At 48.2% G+C, this 25,229-nt stretch overlaps 8 protein-coding genes across 8 annotated transcripts; 1 reads left to right on the top strand and 7 right to left on the bottom strand.

Annotated features, from left to right (window-relative positions):
* The first annotated feature begins 292 nt into the window (after positions 1–292).
* Positions 293–2,488, top strand: K444DRAFT_576029 (uncharacterized protein). The gene is made up of 2 exons (XM_024877503.1): positions 293–1,397; positions 1,448–2,488. The coding sequence occupies exons 1-2, from the start codon at positions 709–711 to the stop codon at positions 2,163–2,165; spliced, it is 1,407 nt and encodes a 468-aa protein (XP_024727394.1). The 5' UTR covers positions 293–708; the 3' UTR covers positions 2,166–2,488.
* Positions 2,489–6,223: 3,735 nt separating this feature from the next.
* On the bottom strand, positions 6,224–7,687 carry K444DRAFT_269589 (uncharacterized protein). The gene has a single exon (XM_024871466.1). It carries the CDS (start codon positions 7,485–7,487, stop codon positions 6,348–6,350), a length of 1,140 nt encoding a protein of 379 aa, XP_024727395.1. The 5' UTR covers positions 7,488–7,687; the 3' UTR covers positions 6,224–6,347.
* Positions 7,688–8,587: 900 nt separating this feature from the next.
* Positions 8,588–10,063, bottom strand: K444DRAFT_269587 (uncharacterized protein). Its single transcript, XM_024871465.1, has one exon. It carries the CDS (start codon positions 9,709–9,711, stop codon positions 8,818–8,820), a length of 894 nt encoding a protein of 297 aa, XP_024727396.1. The 5' UTR covers positions 9,712–10,063; the 3' UTR covers positions 8,588–8,817.
* A 1,979-nt stretch (positions 10,064–12,042) lies between these two features.
* On the bottom strand, positions 12,043–14,145 carry K444DRAFT_621863 (uncharacterized protein). The gene is made up of 2 exons (XM_024881991.1): positions 13,507–14,145; positions 12,043–13,449 (listed from the first exon to the last, which is right to left on the bottom strand). The coding sequence occupies exons 1-2, from the start codon at positions 13,709–13,711 to the stop codon at positions 12,353–12,355; spliced, it is 1,302 nt and encodes a 433-aa protein (XP_024727397.1). The 5' UTR covers positions 13,712–14,145; the 3' UTR covers positions 12,043–12,352.
* Positions 14,146–14,158: 13 nt separating this feature from the next.
* On the bottom strand, positions 14,159–17,992 carry K444DRAFT_621864 (DEAD/DEAH box helicase-like protein). The gene has a single exon (XM_024881992.1). It carries the CDS (start codon positions 17,952–17,954, stop codon positions 14,409–14,411), a length of 3,546 nt encoding a protein of 1,181 aa, XP_024727398.1. The 5' UTR covers positions 17,955–17,992; the 3' UTR covers positions 14,159–14,408.
* A 102-nt stretch (positions 17,993–18,094) lies between these two features.
* Positions 18,095–20,249, bottom strand: K444DRAFT_621866 (uncharacterized protein). The gene is made up of 4 exons (XM_024881993.1): positions 19,602–20,249; positions 18,938–19,544; positions 18,494–18,885; positions 18,095–18,446 (listed from the first exon to the last, which is right to left on the bottom strand). Exons 1-4 carry the CDS (start codon positions 20,193–20,195, stop codon positions 18,384–18,386), a joined length of 1,656 nt encoding a protein of 551 aa, XP_024727399.1. The 5' UTR covers positions 20,196–20,249; the 3' UTR covers positions 18,095–18,383.
* An 849-nt stretch (positions 20,250–21,098) lies between these two features.
* Positions 21,099–22,538, bottom strand: K444DRAFT_670202 (Yip1-domain-containing protein). Its single transcript, XM_024887599.1, has 3 exons — positions 22,327–22,538; positions 21,697–22,270; positions 21,099–21,645 (listed from the first exon to the last, which is right to left on the bottom strand). Exons 1-3 carry the CDS (start codon positions 22,403–22,405, stop codon positions 21,396–21,398), a joined length of 903 nt encoding a protein of 300 aa, XP_024727400.1. The 5' UTR covers positions 22,406–22,538; the 3' UTR covers positions 21,099–21,395.
* A 296-nt stretch (positions 22,539–22,834) lies between these two features.
* K444DRAFT_547847 (uncharacterized protein) lies at positions 22,835–24,770 on the bottom strand (the record flags this gene model as incomplete). Its single annotated transcript, XM_024876334.1, has 4 exons — positions 22,835–24,285; positions 24,335–24,594; positions 24,654–24,690; positions 24,743–24,770. The coding sequence occupies 4 exons, from the start codon at positions 24,768–24,770 to the stop codon at positions 22,835–22,837; spliced, it is 1,776 nt and encodes a 591-aa protein (XP_024727401.1).
* Between the last annotated feature and the right edge of the window lie 459 nt (positions 24,771–25,229).

Raw genomic sequence — 25,229 nt, forward strand, 5'->3', positions numbered from 1 at the left:
GTTCACAGCTTTTCCTGGTGTTGACGGAGGTTGGATTAATTTGACGGCTGTAGAGGATCTAGAGATGGGAAGGCCAAATACTAATCTTTAAAGCTGTAAATAGTATTCAAAAAATTGACAACTTTGTCAATTTGATGCCCATGCTTCTGTCACATCATTCCCAGCCTGCTGGTGGAATAGGGGCAGACCAGGCTAAGCGATTGGTGGAGTCAAAGGAGACGCCCCACAAAAATTCACGACACGGCAACGATGACATCCCATCTCCGAACCATCGCCTTTCCCTTCCACGGCCAAAAGAGCACACAGGCCCTGAGCGCTTCATGTCTACCATAGCAGCGTAATTACAGACTTCTGTGGAATGATCCTCATCCAATTCGGTAACCGAGAGTGTCTCTCATCGAGAACTGCGCCATGGTGCTCTTCGTCGAGATGAACGTGAGGAGCGGTTCCGGCTCAAAACTGGTTCATCAACGAGCAGTAGGCCTGGAGAGTATCACTTCCATTTATGCTTGCTGCAGTAGCTATGAATGGATTAGTCTTATTGTATAGGCGTCGCTTCCAAATTTGGAGAGATAATCGAAAAGAGCAACGGCGAACGAGGAAGCAAGACCCGACACGTCAGCCTTCTCTCTTTTCTGAACTCACAAACTGCGAAATTCCACCACCAACAAACTAAACCGACAATCAACCGAGGGTGGGGTCTCAGCCATGGGTCAAGAATCCAAAAAAGAAGAATCCGAAACCCTGGACGGCGCTTTCTCGAGATTGCCTTCCAGGTCGCCCACCAAGTTGATTTCGGGGTCATCAACTAGGTACTCTCGGTACTCCAGGTCCCGCTCTCGCGAACGAAGCGGTTCACGTTCCGCACTGCTACCTCCGGATAAGATCCAAAGACGTACTGTCACTATACGCATTCAGCCCGCAGGAGAAAGTGGCCGGAAGGGCATACATCTGAAAAGATTCTTCAAGATCTGCTGGTTGTCTACCAGCAGAGCATCTCGAATCTGCAATATCCTCTGGCCAGTCGTACCAACAGCAATTGCCGTCACTTATTCCCGAACCGACCTCCATCTCGCCATCTTTGTTCTCAACTATCTTGCGATGATTCCTTGTGCCAATCTAATTGGCTTTGCCGGTCAAGAATTCGCTCGTAAATTGCATAAGGTGTTTGGTGTTCTGGTCGAGACGACTCTTGGTTCTGTTGTCGAGGTCGTCATGTTTATGGTCCTGGTCAAGAACAACCAATTTCAAGTCATTCAGGCTGCAATTCTTGGATCTGTCTTAGCTACCCAGCTGTTGTGTTTAGGCGTATGTTTCGTCGTTGGCGGTATCCGACACACTGAGCTCGAGTTTTCTCCGGTCGTGGCTGAGGTTGGAAGTGATCTTCTGTTGACTGCGTACGTTAAGTCGTTCTATGGTGAAGGGTTTTGTACTGACCTATCTTCAGTGGCTTCGGACTAATCATTCCCGCTGCTTTCTTTACTGCAGTGAAGGCTGCTGGAAACACCGACCCCGAAATCGTCGGCGAAAAGGTGCTTAACGTCTCACGCATCACATCCTGCCTCCTCATCATCTCTTACTTCGTTTACGTCTATTTCCAGATTCGAACCCACGAAAGTATTTATGACGCCATTTTCGAGGAGGAAGAGAACCAGGAGCTGGAGGATGAGCTTGAAGAGAAAGAGAAACTTACCTTCACCGAATGCATTCTTGCCCTGTCTATTGCCATTACTTTGGTCACAATCATTGCCATCAACTTGGTGGAGCATATTGAATTCATCGTGAGAGAGCGCGGAGTTTCTGACAGTTTCATTGGTCTGATTCTCGTCCCCGTTGTTGAAAAATTCGCAGAGCATCTCGGGGCCATCGATGAAGCTTGGGACAATCAGATGAACATGGCTCTTGCCCATGTCCTAGGAGCCACTATTCAGACGTCCCTCTTCAATGGCCCGCTTGTTGTGCTTGTCGGTTGGGTAATCAACAAAAAGATGGATTTAAACTTCGACCTCTTCAACATCATCGTTTTGATCCTCGGCATCCTTGTCGTTGGTAATTTCCTGAGAGATTCGAAATCGAACTATCTCGAGGGCTCCCTTTGCGTTATCGTCTACGTCAACATTGCGGTTGCGGCATATTTCTACCCGAATCCGGTCGAGCAAGACTGATGTTCTTCCGGTATACACTTCTGGTGCGAATGGGACACCTGTTCTGCTAGAGCAACTTGAGGGGGTTCAGCTGATTATTAAGATGCGCCGAGGTTTTCAAGTTATATCGGAATACGCATTCTTCTGGTTCGCGGTTTGAGTGCATTGATCAGTATTGGTGTAATGTTCCAGGCAAGGATTCGATGTAGAAGTATTTCCCGAGTATTCTTCTAAATATCAGCATTGTCATCGAAGAAGGATTTGGTGTGGAACTAGCATGTCTACAATCGCGGGGCTTGTATTCTTAAAACTCCTGTGAAACTTTAACAATTGAAATAGCTTTCCACCAATACACCGCTAGTGCGGTGCCTGCTTCTCCTGTGTTCAAGATTGTTGCAACAAATAGCTATGCTCATGAGCGTTTGGGAAACACTGGCTTTCCCAAGGATGGCAAGATCTTTTCGGTCTTCTCTACAGGAGAGCGAAAGAAAATAAGAGCGTGACTAGGTTCCACATGCATGGACTGAAAAGAAACGCTAGAGACGCTAAAATTTCCCATAAATTTGAGTTATCCGAACCAAAACACTTCGAAAACAGGAATTATATATTCATGCAACAAACCCGCAAACCACAATTGTAGGAATAGACTTTTTCAAGCTCTTTTCGTGATCTTTTTCTGTATGTATTTCCCTATCCTAGCTTATCTTATTCATTTGTCCATCATCTACGTGTCTCATGCTCTTCCTATGTTGACACGCTGACAGCCTGAAAGGCCCCGAATTGAGCCAGCTTGCCGACCCCCATTGACCGATACAGCAGGTGCTGCAGCTGTGTCGCCCCACGCTGAAGTCGTCGGATCTCTCGCTGTTTGGCCAAAAAAATTTTAAACAATGTTGCCGCCAGAAGTATTTGCAATTTGAGATGGCGTTTCCGTCAAGTCTGGACGATGATCTCCAGTGGAGATAGTCCGGACATCGTTCGCCCAGTGAAGCGGAGTCTCACTAAATGCCCATGTGCCATGGAAGAAGGTCTCATCGATGAGTAATCTGGGGAAGTGTACAACTAAGCCATTCCATTCTACTATTAAGTCAGTACTTCCACTCAAGTGAGGTTAATAGCTACGTACGACCAAGCTCGATCATGTGTCTAACATATTCTACCAATCTTGCCCTCTCGTCTTTGCTACAACGCCAAAGCTCCTATTCCTCAAAAACTATCAAAATGTCACACTAAAGAGCCGCGATAACAGGTTCCGTAGCTTACGTTACTTTCTCTCTTTCATAGCCAAATGTCTCGTATTCCACATGAATGGGTAAGTTTGTATAAATCGAATCTGGTCAGCCCGATAGAGAACGCCCGGGTTTTGTAATGGCTATCTAACATGGTCTTCAACTTCTTGAACTAGAGTCAATAAGCTTAATACCTCTGTAATCTGTGTAGGGTTTCTTACGATTCATTTCGTGGATTTGCGGTCCAAATCGGCCCCTCCTATACCAAGCGCTCTCCATGCTGGATCCCAGCCCGATAAGGGGAGAGAATTCGATTATCTGGGAGGCCTGTTGAGAAGAATCTCTTGATTGATGGTCATGAATTATTTGCGATGTGTCCAGAAGCTTTGTGAGAGCAGTAATCAAAACGATCCAGCCCTAGGGTTTGTAGAGAGCCTTCGCCAAAACGCTGCATTAATCTCCTGCCCAAGCAACAAGAAATTTACTTTGTGGAAGTGAAGTTATCCTCCGCAAAATACCTCTCTCCATTTTCCCACTTCCTGGTCATGATCGAATTAAGATATTAAGATCAAGGGGTCTGCAGCCAAGGATATGATCAACAGTAACCCCAACTCATGGTTCACAGCGCACCTTAGCTGGAAATCACTCCTCATTTCTACGAACCTAGCAAATGCAATTATAGTCGGGGAAGAAGGGCAATCTCCACAGCCGTGCAAAATTCCCTAAGATTCAGAAGGCAATCCAGGATGCATAATGCTGTGAGCCCATTATAACACTTGTTTGATCTTTCTTGTTGATACTTCGCAGCAGGAAGCATCATGCCTATCAGTTTCCTAGAGAGCCTTATACATATATAAATCTACCAAGACTGTTTAGTATAAGATGTCTACGGCGACGTTGCTCCTTGAAAGAAGTATGGGCATTCCGGTCAACTTGCAGTTTTTGAGACCCCACAATCGTACTTGGCATAGCACTTAACTCTCTATGCCATCACACATCGCTATCCCATCAGACTCGAGTACTTATTTGTTGCATCGGAAGGAGGAGCCAGCACTTTTAGATCTCTGTGACCTCTCATTCTGCCGTGAGAGTTGATTCGCCCGGCGCCTTGCGAGGCGGAAACTCGGGAAACACAGGAGACCACTCGGTTGAAAGAATGAGGCCATTTCTGCTTAACGTCTGTATATATTCCAATGCTATTTGGCTATTTCCTGTGTGGTCAAGAGCAATTTGGCCAAGTCTTCGAAGTGTGGAGCTTAAATGCAGCCGGCCGAAGTGGAGGGGTGGAAAGTTGAGTCAAGGCTTACCGATTGCTAGCACGAATTACAAAGATTCCCGTTGGATAGGTGGACCTGCTGCTGCTTCGAAAATATCATTGGCCCTTCGCTGGACCTTAGTGAGTGACCAGTTGCCAGGTGGTTTACATCAACAGAATTGGCTGAAGGGATTTTATTGTTACTCTGTCCTAGGTATCGAGTAGTTCAAGTATTCTTGGCCTTGAACAGACTTGCTAGGATGATTTCCACATGAATATTTAGATGGTCCAAGGGATTGGGACCTGTTTATAATCTGACGTCAATCTACTAACTTCTCTGCCAGAAATTGCTCCTTGAAATAGATCAGATGCCCCGAAATAGATATGTGAGATTCAATATAGACCACCTTCCAGATGTCAGTACTTAAAAAGTTATTTGCCAAACACTTTCTTAGATCAGAAGGGTTGTCCCACCTGACAAAGAATGTAGCATGATTGATTGCCTTGACCATTATAAAATTGTCTTTTCTAAGAACAAACTAGTCCTAAATCGTACTGGAATAGTGAGGCTCCTCACCTTTATGACAGGTATTGTCCTCTCTGACTATTTGCTTTACATGAAGTGAATTGTGCCAATGAGGCCGTTTTGTTGTGGGTGGCCTACACGTGACCCAGATCCTATATCGGACCCCAGCCTTTCGTCAATTTCGACGACACTTCACCGAGAACCTTCATCAACAACAACTCTTCATGAACACGCTGCATCTCTACAACCATTTCAATTGAAAATAACCTTGTCCAATGTCAAATTTGTTTGTTGAGTCTTTCAACTATCCCAGAACCTCTGATCAAGGTCACAAAGCGAAACGCGGGCCCGGTTCTCAGATTCATGGAATCAACAATGCAGATCTCGATCAGTCGGTCTGAAGTGCAGCCAAGTGGCATCAAAAAAACCTGAGAAGCTGAAACACGAAATAGCAACTTGATCCATACTGTCAAGTCCCCTTACAGACTGTGCTTTGTCCCGCCAGCCAGTGGACACAGATTCACATCGAGGACAAAGTGAGAAAATAAGTATCTACGACCACTAAAAGTGACAGTCGAAACAAAAATATAGCACATGGGGAGAGGACAGCCATCACACAATGAGTGAAGATGACTATGACCTGGCACGAGGATGGTCGATCGCGATTTTCCTTTTAGATTGAGGTCAATTCTCATTTTCTTTTCTTGCTATGTACCACCGTGCAATGGCTGGCCTGAAGCTGACTACAATGCATAGAAACCACCTTCGGCAGAAGGGTTTAGTCACCAGCCCCTCAGATTACTCCCACACCAGAAAAGGAAAATATCTAACCACCGAGTACCGATTCCGCCATCATGAAATCATACAACATTTCCGTTCCGCGAATGTGTCTCTGCCCATGACTCCAGGTTCCCATGTGCGGGGGAAGCAACAAAGGCCTTCTTGAGCATCCGAATTCAGAGAAACTCGCACGGGTCAACCGCCCACTCCACCTCGAATATGCCTTTAAACTCCCGCTCGATCGCTGTCTTCGCAGAAGCTGCCTTTATCACCAAGTTAGCATGTATAATTGCTGACTTCGTAGAGGGAACTCGGAGTTGAGGGCCAAGCTCGCGAGACAAATGCGCATGCAAGCCCTGACAAGCTCCCGACAAGTTCCCTGACTCTCAGCTCCCACACAATCGAACAGCAAATTAGTGTGAAGATAAACTTACCTGGCAACGGAGGGATCCAAAGTGCCACTCATGAGAAACCAGACCGGGGCGGTTGCAGAAAACCACTCCTCTTCTGTCCAGATCATATTCAAACTTGTGGAGGAAGAACTTTTCGAAGAAATCAAAATCCATCAAATTGCGAGGACCAGTAATTCGGATCGCACGGCTATGGCATAGGTGAGGATAGGCACTGCTCTTGATTTTGTTCCATGCGACCCTGTTTACGACCTTCCCCAACACGACGAATTGGCCGGCTTCGATAACATCAAACAGCTTTTCTGCCTGGAATCTCTGGAAGAACACGATTTTTGCAGCGCTGGTCTTGATCTCTCCAGTTGGCGGATTAATGACTGATGCATAGATCTTACCCATGCCCCGAATCGCAGCTAGGAGTCCTTTATAGGTTACATGTCCAGGAAGACCACAGACCCAGAGAGCACAATTCTCCTCCTCGGGTATGTTCGCACTGCGGTTGCGTTCGCAGGATGGATCTCCCAGATATGTTGGAGGGGTAGTCGATCGAGTAGGGCAGGTGGATACACTGTTGACATCGTAATTTGGGAGAACACCCTGTCGTCGAAGTGCTCTATGCGATGGATGAAACGATTGAAGTGTTCCAGGACCGAATTGCATCTCAATTACTGCCTGTCGTGCCTTCACTGTGGCTGCAATCACGTCGGCGCGTATATTATCTGTCTGCTCGGGTGAAGAGACTCGATTGGCGGTCAAGATGTGTCGGTGGCCATTCTCTTGAGCAGCCTTGGCTGGACTTCTCCAAGTGGGCAGGTGCAAGATCTCTTGCTTACGCGTTGAATCTTGGTATGAGGTTGCCTCATCGGCAGCGACTTCGAGTGAAGCATTCGAGATTGCTACAGAAGAGCTAGGATTGTGAAAGAGCGACGACCATGTAGTCACGTTAGAAGATGCACTTGGTGGCTCGCTGCGGATATCCTCCTTGGCAGAGTTGATCGAGTCCTTTTGGGCACAACTACCAACGCTGGATGTGGTTGTGATCGGTGCTGGCCTATGCTTCAGTTGAATCTTCCGCATCCGATCGAAAGTGTCTTCGAAACGAGATGGCTTTGCTACCGCTGATCCTGGAGCCGTTAGGGGGATCATAGCATCGAGGACGCGATCTGCGGTTCAGTGAGCAAAGGTTTCTTTGTTGGCTGGGGTCGAGTGTCTTGCCTTGAGAACTACCATCGCCATGAAATACAAGATCAACCTTTCCTCGTGTTTGAACGTCTTTCCAGGAGAGCAATTGAGGTATGTTGATTGAGCCGACATGTTCTGGAACGCGTGTTGCGCTACGAGTCGTGACCAGGGAAAGACTCCTGGTGAGTTGGCTCTCCTCACCCGGGCCGATAGACGCGTACCCCGAATCTTGTCGTTGCTTTGGAGATCGAGAAGAACATCCCTCAAGATCCGCGTCCTTGAGAGCCATCTTGAGCTTTATGTCCTATAGATCGAGGTGGTTTCTGATCTTGTTAGACGTATGTTGACTTGGGTCCTCTCTTTCTCAAGTTCGATTCAAGTCTTGACGAGACTTGGCGTCGTTGGATCTTCGAGTTGAAGAAAGCGACACAGTTGGGTTCCTATGACGATGAGCCTCGCGAGAAACAGTTTTGTGAACACAAACACAACAATTGCAAGTTGAAGTCGGGGAAATTGTAGGGTGAGTCCGAAAGGAGATGGTTCTGGCGAGAAGCCAGCCCGGAGAGGCTCCTTTTGTACGACAATAAACCCTTTCTCTGGTCCAGCAACAAAATTTTGAATACCACAGCAACAGACCGAATCTTTGAAGTTGAGGCCTTTGTGTTGTTCCGGCAAGGACGAAAAGTCGACGTGGTTGTTTACTAAATGGCTGCCAGCATAGTGTTTCGGGGGCTATAACCTCGTGGCCTGCGCAGCTAACGCACCACTTTTCGGAACGCAGATACTTAGCCTCCGCTTGCGTGCGGGGTAGCGTGCTGCTAGCACAACCTTGCATGAAGCAAGAATGTCAGATGAGAAAAAGAGCTCGATACACGTCACGTGATGTCTATACAACCCCCATTGGGTCACTGGACAGGACCCTCAGTCACATGGATTGGCAACTTGATCAGTCGGCTCACCCTTGCCAGTTTGCTCACCTTTACTTTAGCAGATGCATATCAGTTGCAGTGGGTCTTTGTTCACGTTCCTTATTAGTCACTAAACGGGCGAGACAGGAATCTAGACTGCCTTAGAGGATGAGCTTCACAACAAAAGCCTTCCACTCTATCAGGCTAGTGTTGGACAACATTTTCCAAATGGCCAAGTTCCTTTGTTTGTTCTATTCTAAGGAAGCATCCATTGCTTCACTCTCGAGGATCCAACTCCATTTCCCAATATTCTCCTTGGATGTCCACCAGTCATCAATCATCATTCCTTCCCTGGCACGCAAGCAAGGCTCCAACCTCAACACCGCTTACTGTGGTCTCCCATGTGGGTCACAAGGATCCTTGCCGTAACCTACTTGAAAAATTCCACGGAAGGCCGGTTCGGCCTCAATCGCGAGTTTGACGGAACAGGCTTGACCGTCGATTCGTGCAAAGCCAAACTCCATGTCCCGCCGACCACCATTCCTTGATCTTTGCATAATATGGCTCAGTTGGTAGTCGACACGCCGTTCAAAAAACTTCTCCCAGAAGTCGCGGGTCATCTCTTGAGCGGGCCCCGAAATACGCAAAACACGGGTTCGCTCGAGATTCGACTGCTGCTCCTGCCCATGCTTGTTGTAGATGGCCTTAATCCTCGAGGATCGGATGATAATACCTTGGCGGCTATTTACCTGCCCGAGGAACTGCTCAGCACCGGAGTGCGCCATAAAATAGACACTTGCAGCTGCTGTAGGATAGCCATCCTGCGGAGGCGTAATATTCAAGGCGTACACAGCACCTGTCCGAATTACACCAAAGAGTTCTTCTACCGTGGTCATGGGATCAAGGCATGAGAGCCAGAGGCCACAATTCAAGGCGTCTGGCACAGCGTGCCGGTGCTCCTTGAATTTATGGCCAAGGTATTTCGAGTCTCGGCTTGGCCGATCAACGAGGCCGTACTTCTCGAGGGCCATCATGGATGGTCTGAACGTTCTTCCCGATGGAGGCGTCTGAATAGAAGCAAGACCAGATGATTCTTGCATGGATTCTAGGCGCAATGCTACCTCTCTGAACTCGGGATTTTCCCTCGAGATGATCGGCCGAGAATTCAGCTCGTATGGATTACGAGCTTGATCGGATTCTCCCATCTGCTCATACTGGGCATCATCCTCCTCCTCGGATCTGAGAAACAGTATCAGCGTAGCTCTTCTCGGAACGTTCATCCAATACTTACAGAACGCGCGCGGACTCGAGAGCAAGGGATGAAGGTGGTTCTTCTACCTGCGCTGTTTCAATGTTGGATTCCTGTGCGCCCTCGAGCTGGTTTGCCGCTGGTTCAGGGCGTCGGTGGAATTGCGCAAATCCAAACGCGTCCACCTCCATGCCGTGGTGCTCACGAAAATAGGCATGAGTTCTGGCTGCTTCTTGCTGAGCGGTTGCGAATTCGACGAATGACTCGCCAATTAGGGGATAAGGAGGGATGGGGACACCTATGCATTGATCAGTATGCTCAGTTGGTGACAACAAAGTAGAGCTTACCAGAGCCATGTCTCATTTGGTAATTAACAGGTGTTTTCGGAGCTCCTTGCTGTGGGATCTGGTTTGAGTTGGGAGAAGGCATGCCTGAAATCTAGGAGAATGTCGCTTTGCAGGGAGTTTGTTGAGTGGGAGACTGCGAAATTTGGATGACTGCAAAAGACAAGTTTGGATGTGCTAATCCACTTAAGACAGGTATGGAGAACTTGCAGACCAACGAACGCACTGCAAAGGAAGTGGAGGGCGTGACGGAAGATGTGTGAGAGTGCTTCGAAAGGTATCGCGCAGCTAGCAAGCTCTGGAGATAAGTCTTGCAAAAAGAGTCCAGATGGGGGTCCCTTTGTGGTATTGATCTTAACCTTGGATGTATGGCTGGTGGTTGAGGTAGGAAGATGGAACCGAACGAGGACTTGACCACCAAATACGTGTCCAATCTTGGAAAGATGCCTCTTGTCAACAAATTTACAAATTTACATCAAAATTTTCGCGCCGTCATTCACCGCCACAAATCGCCCCGAGACATACGACTCAAACCGATTATCAAAATTTTGAGAAATTCGCTTATTTACTTGTTTCTAACGTGTTTGAATATGTCTGCTGAAGAGATGTTTGGAAGAGAGGCTTGCAGGAAAGGGGTTGAACACATGACTAGAAACAGCAACATTCCACAACAAGATCTAGTGAGGGCTACTCCCTAGGATCTTCTCAAATTCCAGATCAGATTGTCTATTGATTCTTTATACAGCAGTCTCTAGCAAGCTATTTGGGAAATAATCGATTTAAGTCTAAGTTTTCTACACTATTGTGGGCAGGTGAGACGGTTATAAAGCCTGTAGAAATCAATTTGATTTGCCACTGGAAGTCCTCTAAGTAATGGATTTTCTCTTTCAAAATGATTGCCTCCTCCCGGATTGTATTGTGCAGGTGAATTACTTCCTATTGATGGATTGCTTGAGGGTAAGTTTGCTCTTGCCAATCAATACAAGCAAGAGGAATCCCTGGCCGGCGGAGTTCTTGTTAGAAACACCAATAACACAAGCTGTTGGGAAATATTGCTTTTCCCCAGGTACACAACCCGGTAACCGCTCATTGTGGAGTGCTGTGAAGCACTGACCAATATTGCAGACGCAATTTTGAGCGAGAAAATTTTCTGAATTTCTATTTGGGAGTCTGTCTTCTACAGCATACGGGAGCTCGGGGTCAGATACTAGGAAATCTCGACCAAGAACCAAGGGCATCCTAGCGGGGACGCGAACGCATGTCTGGTAGATTTAAATCAACACAGAGAAATGCTGCGGTGTCTATCTAACCGAGAGTCTCACAGGATTGAGCCGATGCTGGAGGATCCAGACAAGATACGAGCAATTTATCTCACGGAGAAGTTCTCTTGGACTTGTTGTCTTCCCCTTTTGCTTCAAAAACACTGTAATGGCTCTTAAGTGACATGGCAAAGGGACACCCGATCTAAGGGTCACAACTTAATAGTGTCGTGCTATGAAAGAAAGGGAGTTTTCTGTCGAGCTCCCCCATGCACTAGCTGCAATTCTAGATGAGATGCCAATTGGAGTTTTGACAATCTACTAGTTTTTTAATGAAGAAATGTTGAGGGCTCTATTGTTATGTCGCAGTTTCTAAGTTTTAGTGTCACATGTACATAAATCCATGTTTCCCAAGTCATATTTATCCCCGATTCTCTTACTGCGTACAAGGAACGGTCATATGGCTCGGTATGGAAGATACACAAGAATGTTGGCCGTTGGCTCTGAACCGGAGGGGCAGAAACCTTTAGACTTTTAATTCATACCTGCCTAGGACTTCTAAGATATCTTGGGAAACCCTACACGCAAACCCCATTACAGAAGAGACACCTATTATTAAGTCGAAGGCGATGTGAGCCCCTTTTATCTCGGCTAAGTAATAATTTAAGCGAACGAATAAGACACCGCCCCCGATGTTCGCCTCAATAATTCGTATACTATGTAGATAAATTTCAACTTAGAGAACAAAAAAGACGTCAGGGAACTGTTTTATGTATTCGTAGTTCATATATCGTTGGACATAATAGACTGTTGCTGAATTTGCAGACGTTGCAGTCCTTCTGTCTAGCTACCTTCTCAAATCCGTAAGGGACCCAAAGCGCATCCAATCCAAATGACCTGTGCTCCTGGGTATCATGTGATTATTCAAGGCTGATTTCGCCCATAATATGCTCAAAAACGTCAACAAATAAAAATACTAGAAAAAGAGAAACCGATCAGGTAAGAAGCCAAAAGTACCAATCCCTACGGCTCCAGAAATCGCATTCGGCCTTCCGAATGTTGCGAATGCTTAAGAAGCAGTCGAACCACAAGGATCGACACCATATCTTGCTTGGACAACACCAGAAAGACTTGGATCGGTTCTGATGCACTGCAGGCAAGTCTGAGCCTGACCATCGATACGAGCGAACCGAAACTGCATAAAACTCACACCATCAACATTGGTGGACGCTAATCGATAAGCCTCTAATTCAAACTCCGAGAACTTCGAGAAGTGAGAGGTCCAGTACTCCAGAGTCATCATGGGAGTCGGACCAACGATTTCGAGGACTCGGGACTGCCAGATGTTCTCGTTGCGAACGTATCCATTTCGATTATATCGGCCTTGAATGGGTTGTCCATGAAGAATGACACCTCGTGGACTTTGGATCTGTCTAAGGAACGCTGCCGCGGCTTCTGGAGCCATAAACGCAAGCTTTGCTGCCATGGTTGTGTGGATGCCGTTAGCTGGGTTGATGTGAAGACAAAACACTGCACCGGTAGTGATAACGCTGAATAACTCGGGCAGAGTAACTTCAACTGGGATCTTGGTCAGGAAAAGTGCGCAGTTCTCGAAGTCCAGAAGGCCTTCGACTTCTCGAGCGTTGAGTGGTGTGTGTCTTCTACCAAGGTAATTGCTACCAGTCAGCCCCTGCGGGGGCGGAACAAGTTGGAGGCCCATTCTCTCCAAGACCATGTTGTTTGGTCGGAATGGGTGTGGTGTCGGGGTCAGCGCGGACTGGGGGTTCTGTCCTGAAGCTGGGGAGGGGTCGGGCGTCGTGAGCGAGGTTTGAGTTGAGCGATGACCCGTGGAGATGAAGTATGATGGGCCGGGAGAGGCAGCCATTGGAGAGTTAGGAGACGGTGTGCGCAGAGTGCTCGCAATCATGGGATGGTGGATAGCAGGAGTTTGCGGATCAGCGTCGAGGTTGTGAGCAGCCATCGAAACGCTCAGGGACTGCAGAAACACCCAGTTGTGAGTGTGCGCCCAGCCTTCGACTTCCTTTGGGGTCATAGTACGCACAAGTTGACCAGACGAGCTTGACGAAGATGCAGCACGGCGAGCAGGAGGGGCGTGAACGACTTCTGTTGAAGCCTTCATTGGATGAGAGAGCACTGCAACGCCACCTGATGAAGCTGTTAGTCCATCGATGAAGGAATAAGAAAGCAGAGGTTTAAATAAACCTTCATCGTCGTCGCTTCCATCGTTACCATGGACCTCCGCTGGGATGGTCTGGTTACTAGGATGGAAGTTCCCAGTGCGAGGAGCAGAAGTAGGACCAAGCAGACGTCGAGAATTAGCGGTGGATGTTTGGCGAGTGAAGTCGGGGATGTCCTCTTCCGACGCATCCTCCTTTAACTTGGAGACTCTCGAATGTCTACCTAACATGTTTGCGATAGGATGTGGGGGATGATGTGTGGTGTTGACGAGTTGAAAGAACTGGTGTTGAAGTTGTAGTGGCAAAAGGTATTCCTGTCAAGCCTGTTCGATGATGTTGTAAGAGAAGGAGGACAGTGGACTAGGAGGCTTGAGGTTCCTGTTTTATGCGCCTATTCTAGGCAGCCTATATGTCATTGGTTAGATTTAAAAATGCGGCGCTGCGTGGTTCAAAGGAGGAGCTTCGCTAGATTCAAGGGGGCCTGACGTTGCTCGAAATATCCCTCCAAATTTTTAAATGTCCTTAAATCGAGAACTGCGGAGCATTGAATGCTGGAATAGTTGGTGGAATAATTCATTGTGCTTGAAACACAATTATTTGTGGCAGAACCAACGACATAAGACTCGGACAGACTTTCCTCGAGCAACCTTGTTCTTGAAATACCTTCCAAAGAAGACGGCATTGTGAAGTAAGGTGTTGGACCGCAGTCAGGTGGCTTCAACCCCTCTGAGCTACAGAAGGAAGTTGGCTGCTGTCTTATCCATAATAGTTGCATATAGTACGAGCGAGGCCCAAAGCTGTCCCTACAACCCTCGAGAAGAGTCCATGGATTGCGATGAGGAGACCTATACCTCATCTACCTTGCTTATACACCGAGGCTGCGCCATATGTAAACATTACCATCAATCATCAATCATATCAAAGCTCTCAATCCTCTGGCTCTTGCTTAATCGCCACCTCTGTTTCAACTCCATCTTCATCCAACCTCCCCACGATCCTCTCTTCCCTTCCGCCAAGGCTCCTATCGACGTCTACGACATCGACCATTCTTCCCCTGGGCAACACCGGTTGCGCCAAGACGACTGTTTCAATTCCTGCAGGGCTCAGCTCTTCGGGCCCCATAGGCAAAGCATCGATGTCAATCTCCATATTAAGCAAGCTCTTCAAAATTACCTCGCTACCCGCTTTACTCATGACCTCATTGGCATGCTTGCACTGCTCACTCGTAACGCACTCCAGACAGCCCTCATGACAATGGCAAGCTTCCACTCTCCGCACTGCTTGCTTGAGTAGCAAATCGATGAACTCGAAAGCTTTGGTGCTGATGCCAGAGCCTCCCGCGCCACCTTTGGCATCGTAGAATGTCAGCCGAGCTGGCCGTTTGCGGGTAGATTCTTTCTGCGCGAATTCTTTCAGGCCGACTTTGCATTCGGTACGGACGTCACCTGGCATGCTGACTACGAAGTTGGGCATGAGACTTAGGACCGCGTGTTCGGCGGCGTGGATTGCACCTGCTACACTAAGACGCCTTTCAACCAGGATATCGAGGGCTTGCTTGGGGACATCGAGCCACATGCCTTTGCTGAAAATGACGATTGGAGGATTATCAACTTGTACAGCATCTAGAATGCGTCGCTTCTTGTCGACCTTGAAGAAACCGAATACTGTTTGCTGAATCTTGATTGCTCCATAGAAAGCTCGTGAGAGAGATTTGGGGATGCGTCGAATGGCTTCCGTCTCGATAGGATCGATATCGGTGAAATCGCGCTGTGAAGTCGTCCAATCTACTCGGACCAGCTCAACCTTGGCGATCTTGCGCTCTGGGTTGAACTCTTTAACCAAGTATGTATTGCCTTGGTGGAGGAAAATACCCCCATCATACAGCGTAAAGAACGCTCGAGATGCTTCCAATTCTTCCAAGACAATGTTCTTGCCATGACTGATATCAACAATTGCGAAGTGTTCCTCCTCGGTGTCTCGGATCGCCACATATTTGGAAGGAACGGGGCGGAAGCGGTCATGGCAATGAAAAAATCCAAGTTCGTCCTTGATCATCCTCTCTTCTGCTATTTCTCGAAGGTTCTTGCCGAAATAAATAGCATCTTCGTCTGCTCGGATCGGCATCTCGTACGCAGCACACTGGATGTGGCCTTCCAGCACGAGCAAGTTCTGCAAGTCGACCTGCAGCTCGCAATTTGGCTTGGTGAAGATCTCATCGGGATTCTGCATGTAGAACTGATCAGTTGGGAAACAATCCCCAACAAGAACAGACAACGAATCCTTGTTTCTTCGACCAGCTCGACCGCTTTGTTGTCGCAGATTTGCGATTGAATATGGGAAGCCAACTGTGATCACAGCATCCAACGAGCCAATATCAACACCAAGTTCAAGAGCAGTGGTGGCAATGATACCCATGAGCTTCCCCTCGAACATCTCGCTCTCAATACGTCGTCTGTCTTGAGGTGTGTACCCTCCTCGATACCCCATAACTCGAGCCATGCATTCTGGACGTTCCAAGGTAGTCAATTCTGACTTCACAGCTCCAACGAGAGCTTCGCAGCCTTTCCTTATCCTACAAAATGCAATAACTCGGACACCTCTAAGAATCAGCTGGCAGAACAGCCTCGCTGCCTCAGCCATTGTATCTCCTCGACCACTAGCAGAGTCTCCAGGATCTTTGAAAGGTGTATTCCAGCACAGAAACTCCTTTCTCCCAGATGGCGAGCCGTCAAAGTCCGTCATACGAACTTTATCAATCCCGAAGATGGTCTTGAAATGCTCCTCAGGATTCGCCACTGTCGCCGAACAAGAGATGAATTTGATGTGACGGTTTCCCACGGCCGCACATATCCTTCTTAGACGTCTCATGATCAGGGCTACATGAGAACCAAATAGCCCATTGTAGACGTGTATCTCATCAACTACCACGTATTTGAGATTCTTTAAAAACGTCCGCCACCTCTCCTCTTGTGGCAGAATTGTGATGTGTAGCATATCTGGATTTGTGAAGATGATTCGACCTTCCTCACGAATCAAATTCCGATCAGCCATGTCAGTATCTCCATCAAAAGTCTCGACAATGGTTTCTTCGAGACCGGTCATGAATCTCATCATCTCCTTCAGACTCCGTCTCTGATCTTGCGCAAGAGCTTTGGTGGGAAATATATACATCGCTCTCGTGTTGTGATCTCTTTCGAGTTCATGGAGAACAGGAATCTGGTAAATGAGAGACTTCCCCGAGCTTGTCGAGGTAGCTACAACAACGTGATGGCCATCATACAAATTGTTGATAGCTTCAGCCTGGTGAGCGTACAGTTGCGTGATATTCTTGGTGTTATACAAAGCATTGACCAGATCTTGGCTGAGCTGGAAGTTCAAGTCGCCATAGATTGCTTCTTGTGGATCGAATACTCGATGACCATCAGGAACAATCTGCCCAGTATACCACTCACTATCCTTAAGCTCCTTGATAATCTCGGAAATAGCTTTTCTTTCCGTTGGGATCGTCTTCGGCAATACACTAAAATCTGGCCTGGGCGTAGTGCTTCGAGAGAAGCTCGGCTCCGGGATATACGCTTCCGCCTCTTTCTTCAACGTCTCTTCCGGATCCAAGTACTCAGCCTGACATCGATTCAAGAAAGCGTTGATTGCACTTGTAAACTTGCTATTCCGCTTCTCGATCAGACGCATCATTTGCTTCTGACTGAATACCGGCATTTTCAAGTCTTCATTCCTCAGTTTTTTCGTGGCTTTCACTGCCTCGCCTGTGGCCTTAGACTGTACCTGTCTCTTCAAGTCTCCATCAACGAACTCGAAGAAGAGAACCTCTTTTCCATCTTCGATTGCACCTTCACCGAAACCAAGTCCTTCTACACCCGTGATGCCTCCAACTGAGGCATCCGGAGGAGGGCCTGCAGCATGCCAATCCTTGGCTCTTCCGCCTTTAAATGTCTCATCTCTTTCTGCCCCCCTGACATCAACTTGCAGCATGGCTTCATCTACATAAGCAAGGTTCATCCCACCGGGTCGCAGAGCTACAATCTGAGCCACCTCCTCAATTGTCAAATCACGCTTGATATGTCCTTCCACCGATGACTTTATGGTATTGAATGTGGTAGCCAAGTGCTTCCGCGTGGAGCAGAATGTGAAGACAAGATTGAGCGCTCGGTGTGTCTTCTCGAGAGCTTGGAAGGATGCCGGCCAGGGGATCGCGCTTGTGATGGGAGTTGAGAAGGAGGAGGCATTGCGAGAGAGTGTAGGGGGTTGCTTTGCTTTGGGTTTGGGTTTAGGTGTGCGTCGTGGTTTTGCCCCGCCATCTTGCGTTTTCGTGGGGATTGTGGAGATGCTAGATGAGGCCTCAGATCCAGCGTCAGAGGTCGTTGCCGGGGAGGGGCAATCTGTATCTGCAACATCTTTTCGCTTGCGTTTTCGAACTATCTGGTTGGATACTGTCGCAGCTTGTAATTTTGGCATTGCAGGCTTGGTGGGTGAAGGGTTAGCATGGAGGGCGGTTTGATGAAGGTCGAGTCCTGACGACATTTAAACCGCGTTCGCGTGGAGCGTTTTGGCGCGTCGATCACGTGCATCACTTAAAGGGGTTCAAAAGACATGAAAACCAGTCCATTACTTGTTTCTGTGGTATTTTGCGTCCAAGCATGGTATCATATTCGGAGAGCGTGATGGGTATACACACTGTCAAAGCCATGCCGTCCCCGTCCTTACGTTTTCCTTCGCTATGCTTTATGCCTAAAAACTCCTGTCTCAAAAGCACTCCAATAGTACTGAAAAAGCCCCATTCCACCATACACATCTCATGTATCTCTAGGACAAAAGAAATCGACTCCGGTGATATCAGTTGTATGTCGAAAGTAGTGGTTTATCTGTCCTCTGGTAAGGCTTAGTTTAAAGCTCATGTTGAATGGATTCAATCTCTTCTTTGAAAAGCTTGCCATTTGGTTCCGACATCTAGCAGTTGTTAGCTAATACATGCCTGGAGATCATGGGGACCTTACCTTGAGCAGCATGTTTATGGGCTTGAGTTCCTTATCGCCTTCAAAAGCCGTAAACATAAGTTGACCCGCGCTTGAACCTGACTTGGGCTTGAACTCCATCGCTCGGACGATCATGGTATTCAAAACTACCCGATGCGTGTTCTCTTGGCGCATGATGAGACGAGCGACTTGGGGCGCATTTGGATCAGCATCTTCGTCCTCGAGTCCTGATGCATCGAACGAGCCCGGTATTGGTTGGCCATTTTCATCATAGCTGACGCAAGACTTCGGGACGTTAATTTTGAGTGTTCCGACTCCTCGTTCCTTCCAGCCAGCTTCTTTGTCAAGAGCAAATAGCTTAGCACGCAATTGCAGGAGAGTTGCTTCGCCAGCCTCTCCATCTTCAATATGGACTAAAGCAACAGAGTCAGCAAGTTTTGTGGTAGGTTTGATAGAGAGACAAACTTTTGTGAAGCTTGGACTTCTTTTTCTCTTCTGCGAAACCTTCGTCCTCATCGGAATTCTCGTCCCCTTCACTGTCATCTTCGTCACTTCCCTCATCCTCATCACTCTCTGGAGCTCCGAATGCCTTGGCAGGCTTGCTCCCTATGATCTCGTTATCCTTCCCGGGGGCAGCAAAACTTGACAATTTCGGACCAGCCCCCCCTGCAAAGCCATTACCAAGTTTTGATCCGAAAGCACTTCCGCCAGAGAGACCACCGAATCCTGAAGTCGTACCGCTTCCAAAGCCAAAACCGGTGGCAGGCTTATCTCCGGCCAAAGCTCCGAATCCGCTGCTGGTTGTCGTAGGTGTTGTATTCGATGATTTTGCTGCTAATGCACCAAAGCCAGATGTAGCCGGTTGAGCACCCGAACTGAATATGCTAGGCTTGCTTGCTCCAAGGCTGCCAAACGGAGATGTGCTAGTGTTCGCCAAAGATGCAAAGCCAGAGCTCGCAAATGCAGATTTTGATGTTTGTGGCTTGCTGCCGCCCGAAGTGGATCTTTGTGAGGTGGTTTCTTCCTTATCTGTAGATGCTGCCTTTGCTGCCAGACTCGTAGATATGCCGGCCTGTAAAGGGGCAATTAGCTCTTGTGAGGCTCAAGAGGTTTGGCCAAGACATCCTACCTTTTCCCCTGCAGCCTTCTCTGCACTCTTTGAAAGCTCCTCGTCCTCTGATGTGTCCCTAGGGCGCTTCTTTTCTGGCCCGGATCGTATTGTTCGGTTACCATTCAAGACACTGCCATCGGCTGCGGATCCTTGCTTGTCGCCATCGCCATCGTCCAACTCTCTGCCAGTATCGTCATCTTGGTCTCGACCTCGTTTCTTCTTCGGCGACGATAACCTCTCTCTCATCTCCTCATCTTGTGCGTCGCTGGGCTCAGCATCGGGTGTGTTGGCTCTCTCTTCCATGGGCTTATCTTCAGCTTCGGGCTCAGCTTCAGTGTTAGGAGGTTCGACTCGACTGGTCGGAGTAATTCTGTCCGAGATGCTTGTGTGCTTCAGTTCTTCCCTGGCAGCAGTGGTAGCTGGATCGTCCTTCTCCAGTTGTGTCTGCTCTTTCTTGTCTGCGTCGGCCATTGTCCGTGCTGGCAGGTCGTGATTGGATTCCATGACGTCTGGGTCAGGATCTTGATTCACGGGCGACTGATCAGCTTTCTCGGGGGCAACTGCGTCTGCTGCGGCAGACGAGGACATAGCAATGTGGCTCGTGATCCCCATTAAGTTGTTGTGAATGTTTTGTTTGGAAGTTGCGTTGTGCCTCTCTGATGGAAGCAATTTGCGGCTGTGTGATTCGGCGGAGTATCCCCCGGGGTTTTGCCTCGAGGCAGGTCACGCTAGCGTGTTGGAGATGCGCTGGCCAGTCGTTTTATTTTCAAATATTTTGCTATACAGTGGATTAATTAGACTTCACTTGTGATTTGTTCAAGATAGATTCACGAGTATTAACTTTGCAATAAATTATTTGTCCGGTTTTCTTTGTTAATTTCTTAGTCGGCTGCACAGCACTTTTCTTTGAGACAACCTCTGCTGTCAGCCTGATATCCGTCATATCTCAGCCTTGTGATCGAGTACCAAGTGACTGGGTCACGCCTCGAGAAGCATGCATTGGCCGCTTTATATTCTATTAGCTTGTTCTAATCATTTCCTTGTATTCAATATGCCTAATATTTTTCCAGGACCTTGATTTATTTCATGGAAAGAGAAGTAGAGTCGAAATTCTCAACACCCCTCCACAGCTGATGTCCTAGTTTTTTATTATTAAACACATTCAGGCACACAGCCTGGGCTTCCCATTTGCAAGGTACGGAACTAGCGTATACCCACTCCATAAAAGATATTTCTTTCGCTTAGAAGAGCGGCGGCAAAGATCAAACAAAGAACCAGGGTGAGCGCATGGGGACATGGACTCGTAACCCCTTTGTTTAATTTGAACCCTTCCTTACACCAGGGGGGGGGGGGGGGGGGGGGGGGGGGGGGGGGGGGGGGGAATGCGTTCGGACGTGCAGGTCTATTGCAAAATCTTGAACTGTTTGCAGTTGACCGCATTTTGTACTCCTAGAGTGGAGCCTTGTAGAAATGACAATAAAATTGTCCTTGACAGTGAGAAAAGATGGGATGAAACTGCGATATATTGAGAAGTGTGTTTTCAGCTGAACATCATCAATGTTCTATCATTGACTCGTACAATGACAAACAATTCTTCCGTAAATGTTCCATTGCAACTGGTATATTGAGTTTTGGTTCCTAAAGCTACAAACCTCAACATTCTAAATCATGAGCAAAGTCCGAGGATCTGGTCCAATGGTATCTTTAATTGTTAAGAACGCCAGATGTAAAAGTACACTACGCACCATCAGAACAGCGTTCCATCTCGCTGGACTCTTGTATTCTCGAACCTGACTTTCCAATTATAAGAACCTAGCTGATAAAACATAAGCATCCCAGTCCCAAATAGAACACGAAGAGTGGGTAGACCGCAAGCCCAACTCTGTTTTTGACCACACCACTTCCACCAAGAATACTGACTCCTGCCGCTAACGACCAAGCGACAAGGAAAAGATAGACGGGTATCCTCGCGATGGTAGGGAGATGGAAGACTGAAAGCAGAGATGCAATGACGAGTGGGAAGAGCGTGTATCCGATGATACAGACGCTCTGTGCGAAGGAACTTCTCTCCCAATTAGCAAGCCCATCACACCCCTCGGCAAATAACACTTACATATTCCCACCCAACAGCTTAATCTGCATAGTAACCACCGCCTTCCCAATCCAAACCATAGCAAACACCCCCGAAAACACCAACTCCTTCTGCTCCTTATCGGCCCTAAAGCTTAAAAACAGACTCAACAATAGACAAAACACCAACGGACCCCAAAGATCCCAGTCCCTCAATCCCTCGCTCATATTCCCCTGCGCCAACAGCGCATCAGGATCCAGCGCTCTCCCAGCTAAACCAACCAGCTCATCCCTCGCCCCATAAATGCCTGCGCCTCTGATATTCTCATACGCGCCGCGCAGACTGGTGGTATTCTCTAGCATCGAGCCGCCGAACAGGTATTTAGGGTACAAGACCTCGCGCATCTTGGACCAGACGGCGAGGAGATCTCGACGCAGGGTCTCCCATACTGATTCATCAATTGTGTTTGTAGGGGCGCGGCGGTCTTCGCCGGGGAAGCGCGAGGTGAGGTAGGATTCGTTGAGGGGTCGGGAGGAGGAGCTGGACGAGATGTTGCCTGTTAAGAGAGCACGGGAGGAGCTGGGTTGGATGGGGTCGTCGAGGTCGTCAAGGTTCGCTGGGGGAGATTGTTAGCTTAGGTGGTTTGAATGAGAGGGTTTGAGAGCTGTGTACCATCGTCGGGATCTATGAAGTCGTCGTCTTCGACTTGGGGGGAGTTGTAGTGCTCGTATGGATTCGATGACGATGCCATCGTGTTGTCGAGGGGTGGTTTTAGGGGCAATCACACCATGCAGAGACCTGTAGGAGTAACTCTCAAGACAAAATCTGCTCAGTGTGACCCGAAATCGAAGAATCGTCGATGTTCAGATTTTCGTCTTCTGAGCTCTCAAATTCCACCACCTTGTCCTCATGAAGCTGCGCGGTGTTGGCCAAAGCTTTAACGCTAGATTGTATATGGCTAGACCGTGAGTATTGGTCACGTGCTTTACAGATTCACTCTTTTTTTGGTTCAGCCTCTAAAAAACTCATACTGCGTAAGCAGAGACTTCTTTTGTACATTGTACATATCATTAAATCATATATAAGTATATCCCCAGGTGAGTAAAAGTGTTCTTTCTCAAAATTGCCTCCGCCTGCGCCAAACACTGAATAGGCCCAGATCATCAGCCAGAAACCCTTTTTAATACCAAAGATGCCTATTCCCGCGTGTCCCTTCCGTTGGACCCTGTGCTAGCGGCCTAGCTGACCACCCGCCTTGTCCTTGGACTAGTTCATGCTGATTATGGAATTGAGCCTGATGAATTTGAGCGAGCTGGCTGGCGTGGGGAGCGAAATCCGTTGAAGGGGGGTTATCAGGTCCCATAGGCCCCGAGCCAAAGCCATTCTGGTTCCGAATGTTTGCCTCCTGATGGGCATGCTGATAAGACACTTTGTTTCCATCATAAGGTTCCTTCGTCATCCGACCAATCCGGCTCCATCTTTCGAGGGCTTGATTCACCGGTGGAAGATAACCAGGACTCGGCTGTCCAAGGGGATCCCAAATAGGGAGCCCGGCAGCTGGGACAGCTTCTCCCCGAGGAGTACCGTGGCCGTACGAAGCAATGTTTCCATTGATGCCCGTCAACGACCAAGCAAATACCGCAACTTCTCGAATTGAATTCATGAATTCGTCCACCGGAGGGCCACCTGGCGGGATTGGAGGCGCCCGAAGTCCGTGTAAAAAAGGATTGCGTGCATCTGGCTGATACTGGTGGGGCCTGATCGGATTTGCTCCCCAGGGTGCTGCAAAAAGGCCGTTTGGAAAGTGTGGTACGGGTATGGGAGGCTGAAGGGAAGGAATCATTGGGCGAGCACGGCGCAGTACTACTACCAACCCATCCGACGTACATGAAATGACAGCTTCTATCTCGTAAGGATCTACCTCGCGTGGTGCAACCTGGGCTTGTCGCCTTCGTCGATGCTCCGAGGGAGAGACTCCGACCAACGAGGAGGTTGACGAACAGGAAGCCCGCAAGCCGTCGAACAAGGTATCGGATGAGTTCCTTTCCATGTCTGCGCTTTTTCCAGAGTTGGTGCGAGAATTTCTCCTTGAGTGGTTGGGTGATGTGTTTCGCACCATGGCCATATCGTCTCCAGAAGTATCACGTCCTAAGTGAGAAGTGCTACCTTCAGCGACAGGGTCGGAGTCAACGTCCATGTGGCCATTGAGCTCCACGCCACCATCTTCAGAATCACTGCTTTGACTAGCCTCCCGCATCTCTTCATCAAAGTCCTCTTGGCGGCGGGGATCGCGGTACCAAAATCGAAGATAGGCGATAGAGTCGTTGGCCTTGGCACTCTCCAAGCATCGAATGGCCTCCATCAGGCAATTTTCTTGGATGCATTCGTAGAAACTCTTGTCCTTGAACTGTTCTGGCTTTATTCCCAGTATGCTTGAGACAGCGTTGGTCGCATACATGACAGTAAGTGTGCGCGTGAATCGGTTAAGGATCAAGGCTGCACGAGGCTCAAGAAGTGATGCTTGAGGAGGAGTTCTGAACTTTGAGGATAGATGTTCCAACATGTGGTATCGAGGGTCTCGTGGAGACGAAGCAAAAAGACGGCGGATAGCTGGAGCTTCCGCAGCTCGCCCTGAATCTGGGTCAGTGCATGCAGTGAAATGTGATGATTAGCAGCATACGTTCGTTCTTTGCATCTCCCCTATAGATGCTCGTGCAAGCAACCAAAACCTCATACACAACTGTGAAAACACATTCACAGCCAACCCACAACCCGTCACTGTTTCGGATCCTGGCATAATTTAGAACGGCAGCTTTGTCGAGTAGCACTCCTCGGCTGTGGACATTGCGAGCAAATGGTACTTCATCAGGATGAAAGTAATCGAAGCATGATCTGCCTATTACTTGACGTGGATCATAGCCCAAGATATCCACAATAGACCTGGAATAGACGCCTTAGTATGTGTTAAAAATATTGGGAGGTAGGTGGGTAGATCTTACTCGGAAGCAAACAAGACGTTGGCGTCGGGGGTAAGATCTAGGAGATGTTTAGCAGTTAAGCACCTTTCAGTATAACAAATCGTACTGACTATGTATGGTCATGAACGTCGTCCCCATTTCGAGGATCTGGCGTTTGTATCTCTAAAAAGATGCTCAGTCCTGCGGGTAGACGGGATGTCGTTTGTCGCGATACGCCAATCGCGTGGGTGAAGAGCAGCAGACGAGGAATTTCAATAATTGCCCCAAGGCAATAAGAGATTGGAGGATATTATGGATTCGCGGTGAAGGGGTTGAGTGGAACGTTGTATTTGTGTAATGTTGTCCTTTTCGTTGTAAGAATGGCCTGGTGGTACATTCGAGTTGATAGCGGGGAATCGTCGCTTGGAAATAGGGTTCCAAGGGAGCTGCTTAAAAGACTGAGGATTTCAAAAGGAAGCAGTGGTATAACAGGTGGTGAAATGAACCGCCATTCACAGGTCCGGAATTCAGCTGATATTATAATCTCTGATCTTCAAACACTTCCACGAAGTGCAATAACTGCAATTGAGTGAAGCGGGGGGTGTCGATGGAACCTAT

The sequence above is a fragment of the Hyaloscypha bicolor genome, assembly GCF_002865645.1.
Source record: "Hyaloscypha bicolor E unplaced genomic scaffold K444scaffold_183, whole genome shotgun sequence".
NCBI classification, from domain to species: domain Eukaryota; kingdom Fungi; phylum Ascomycota; class Leotiomycetes; order Helotiales; family Hyaloscyphaceae; genus Hyaloscypha; species Hyaloscypha bicolor.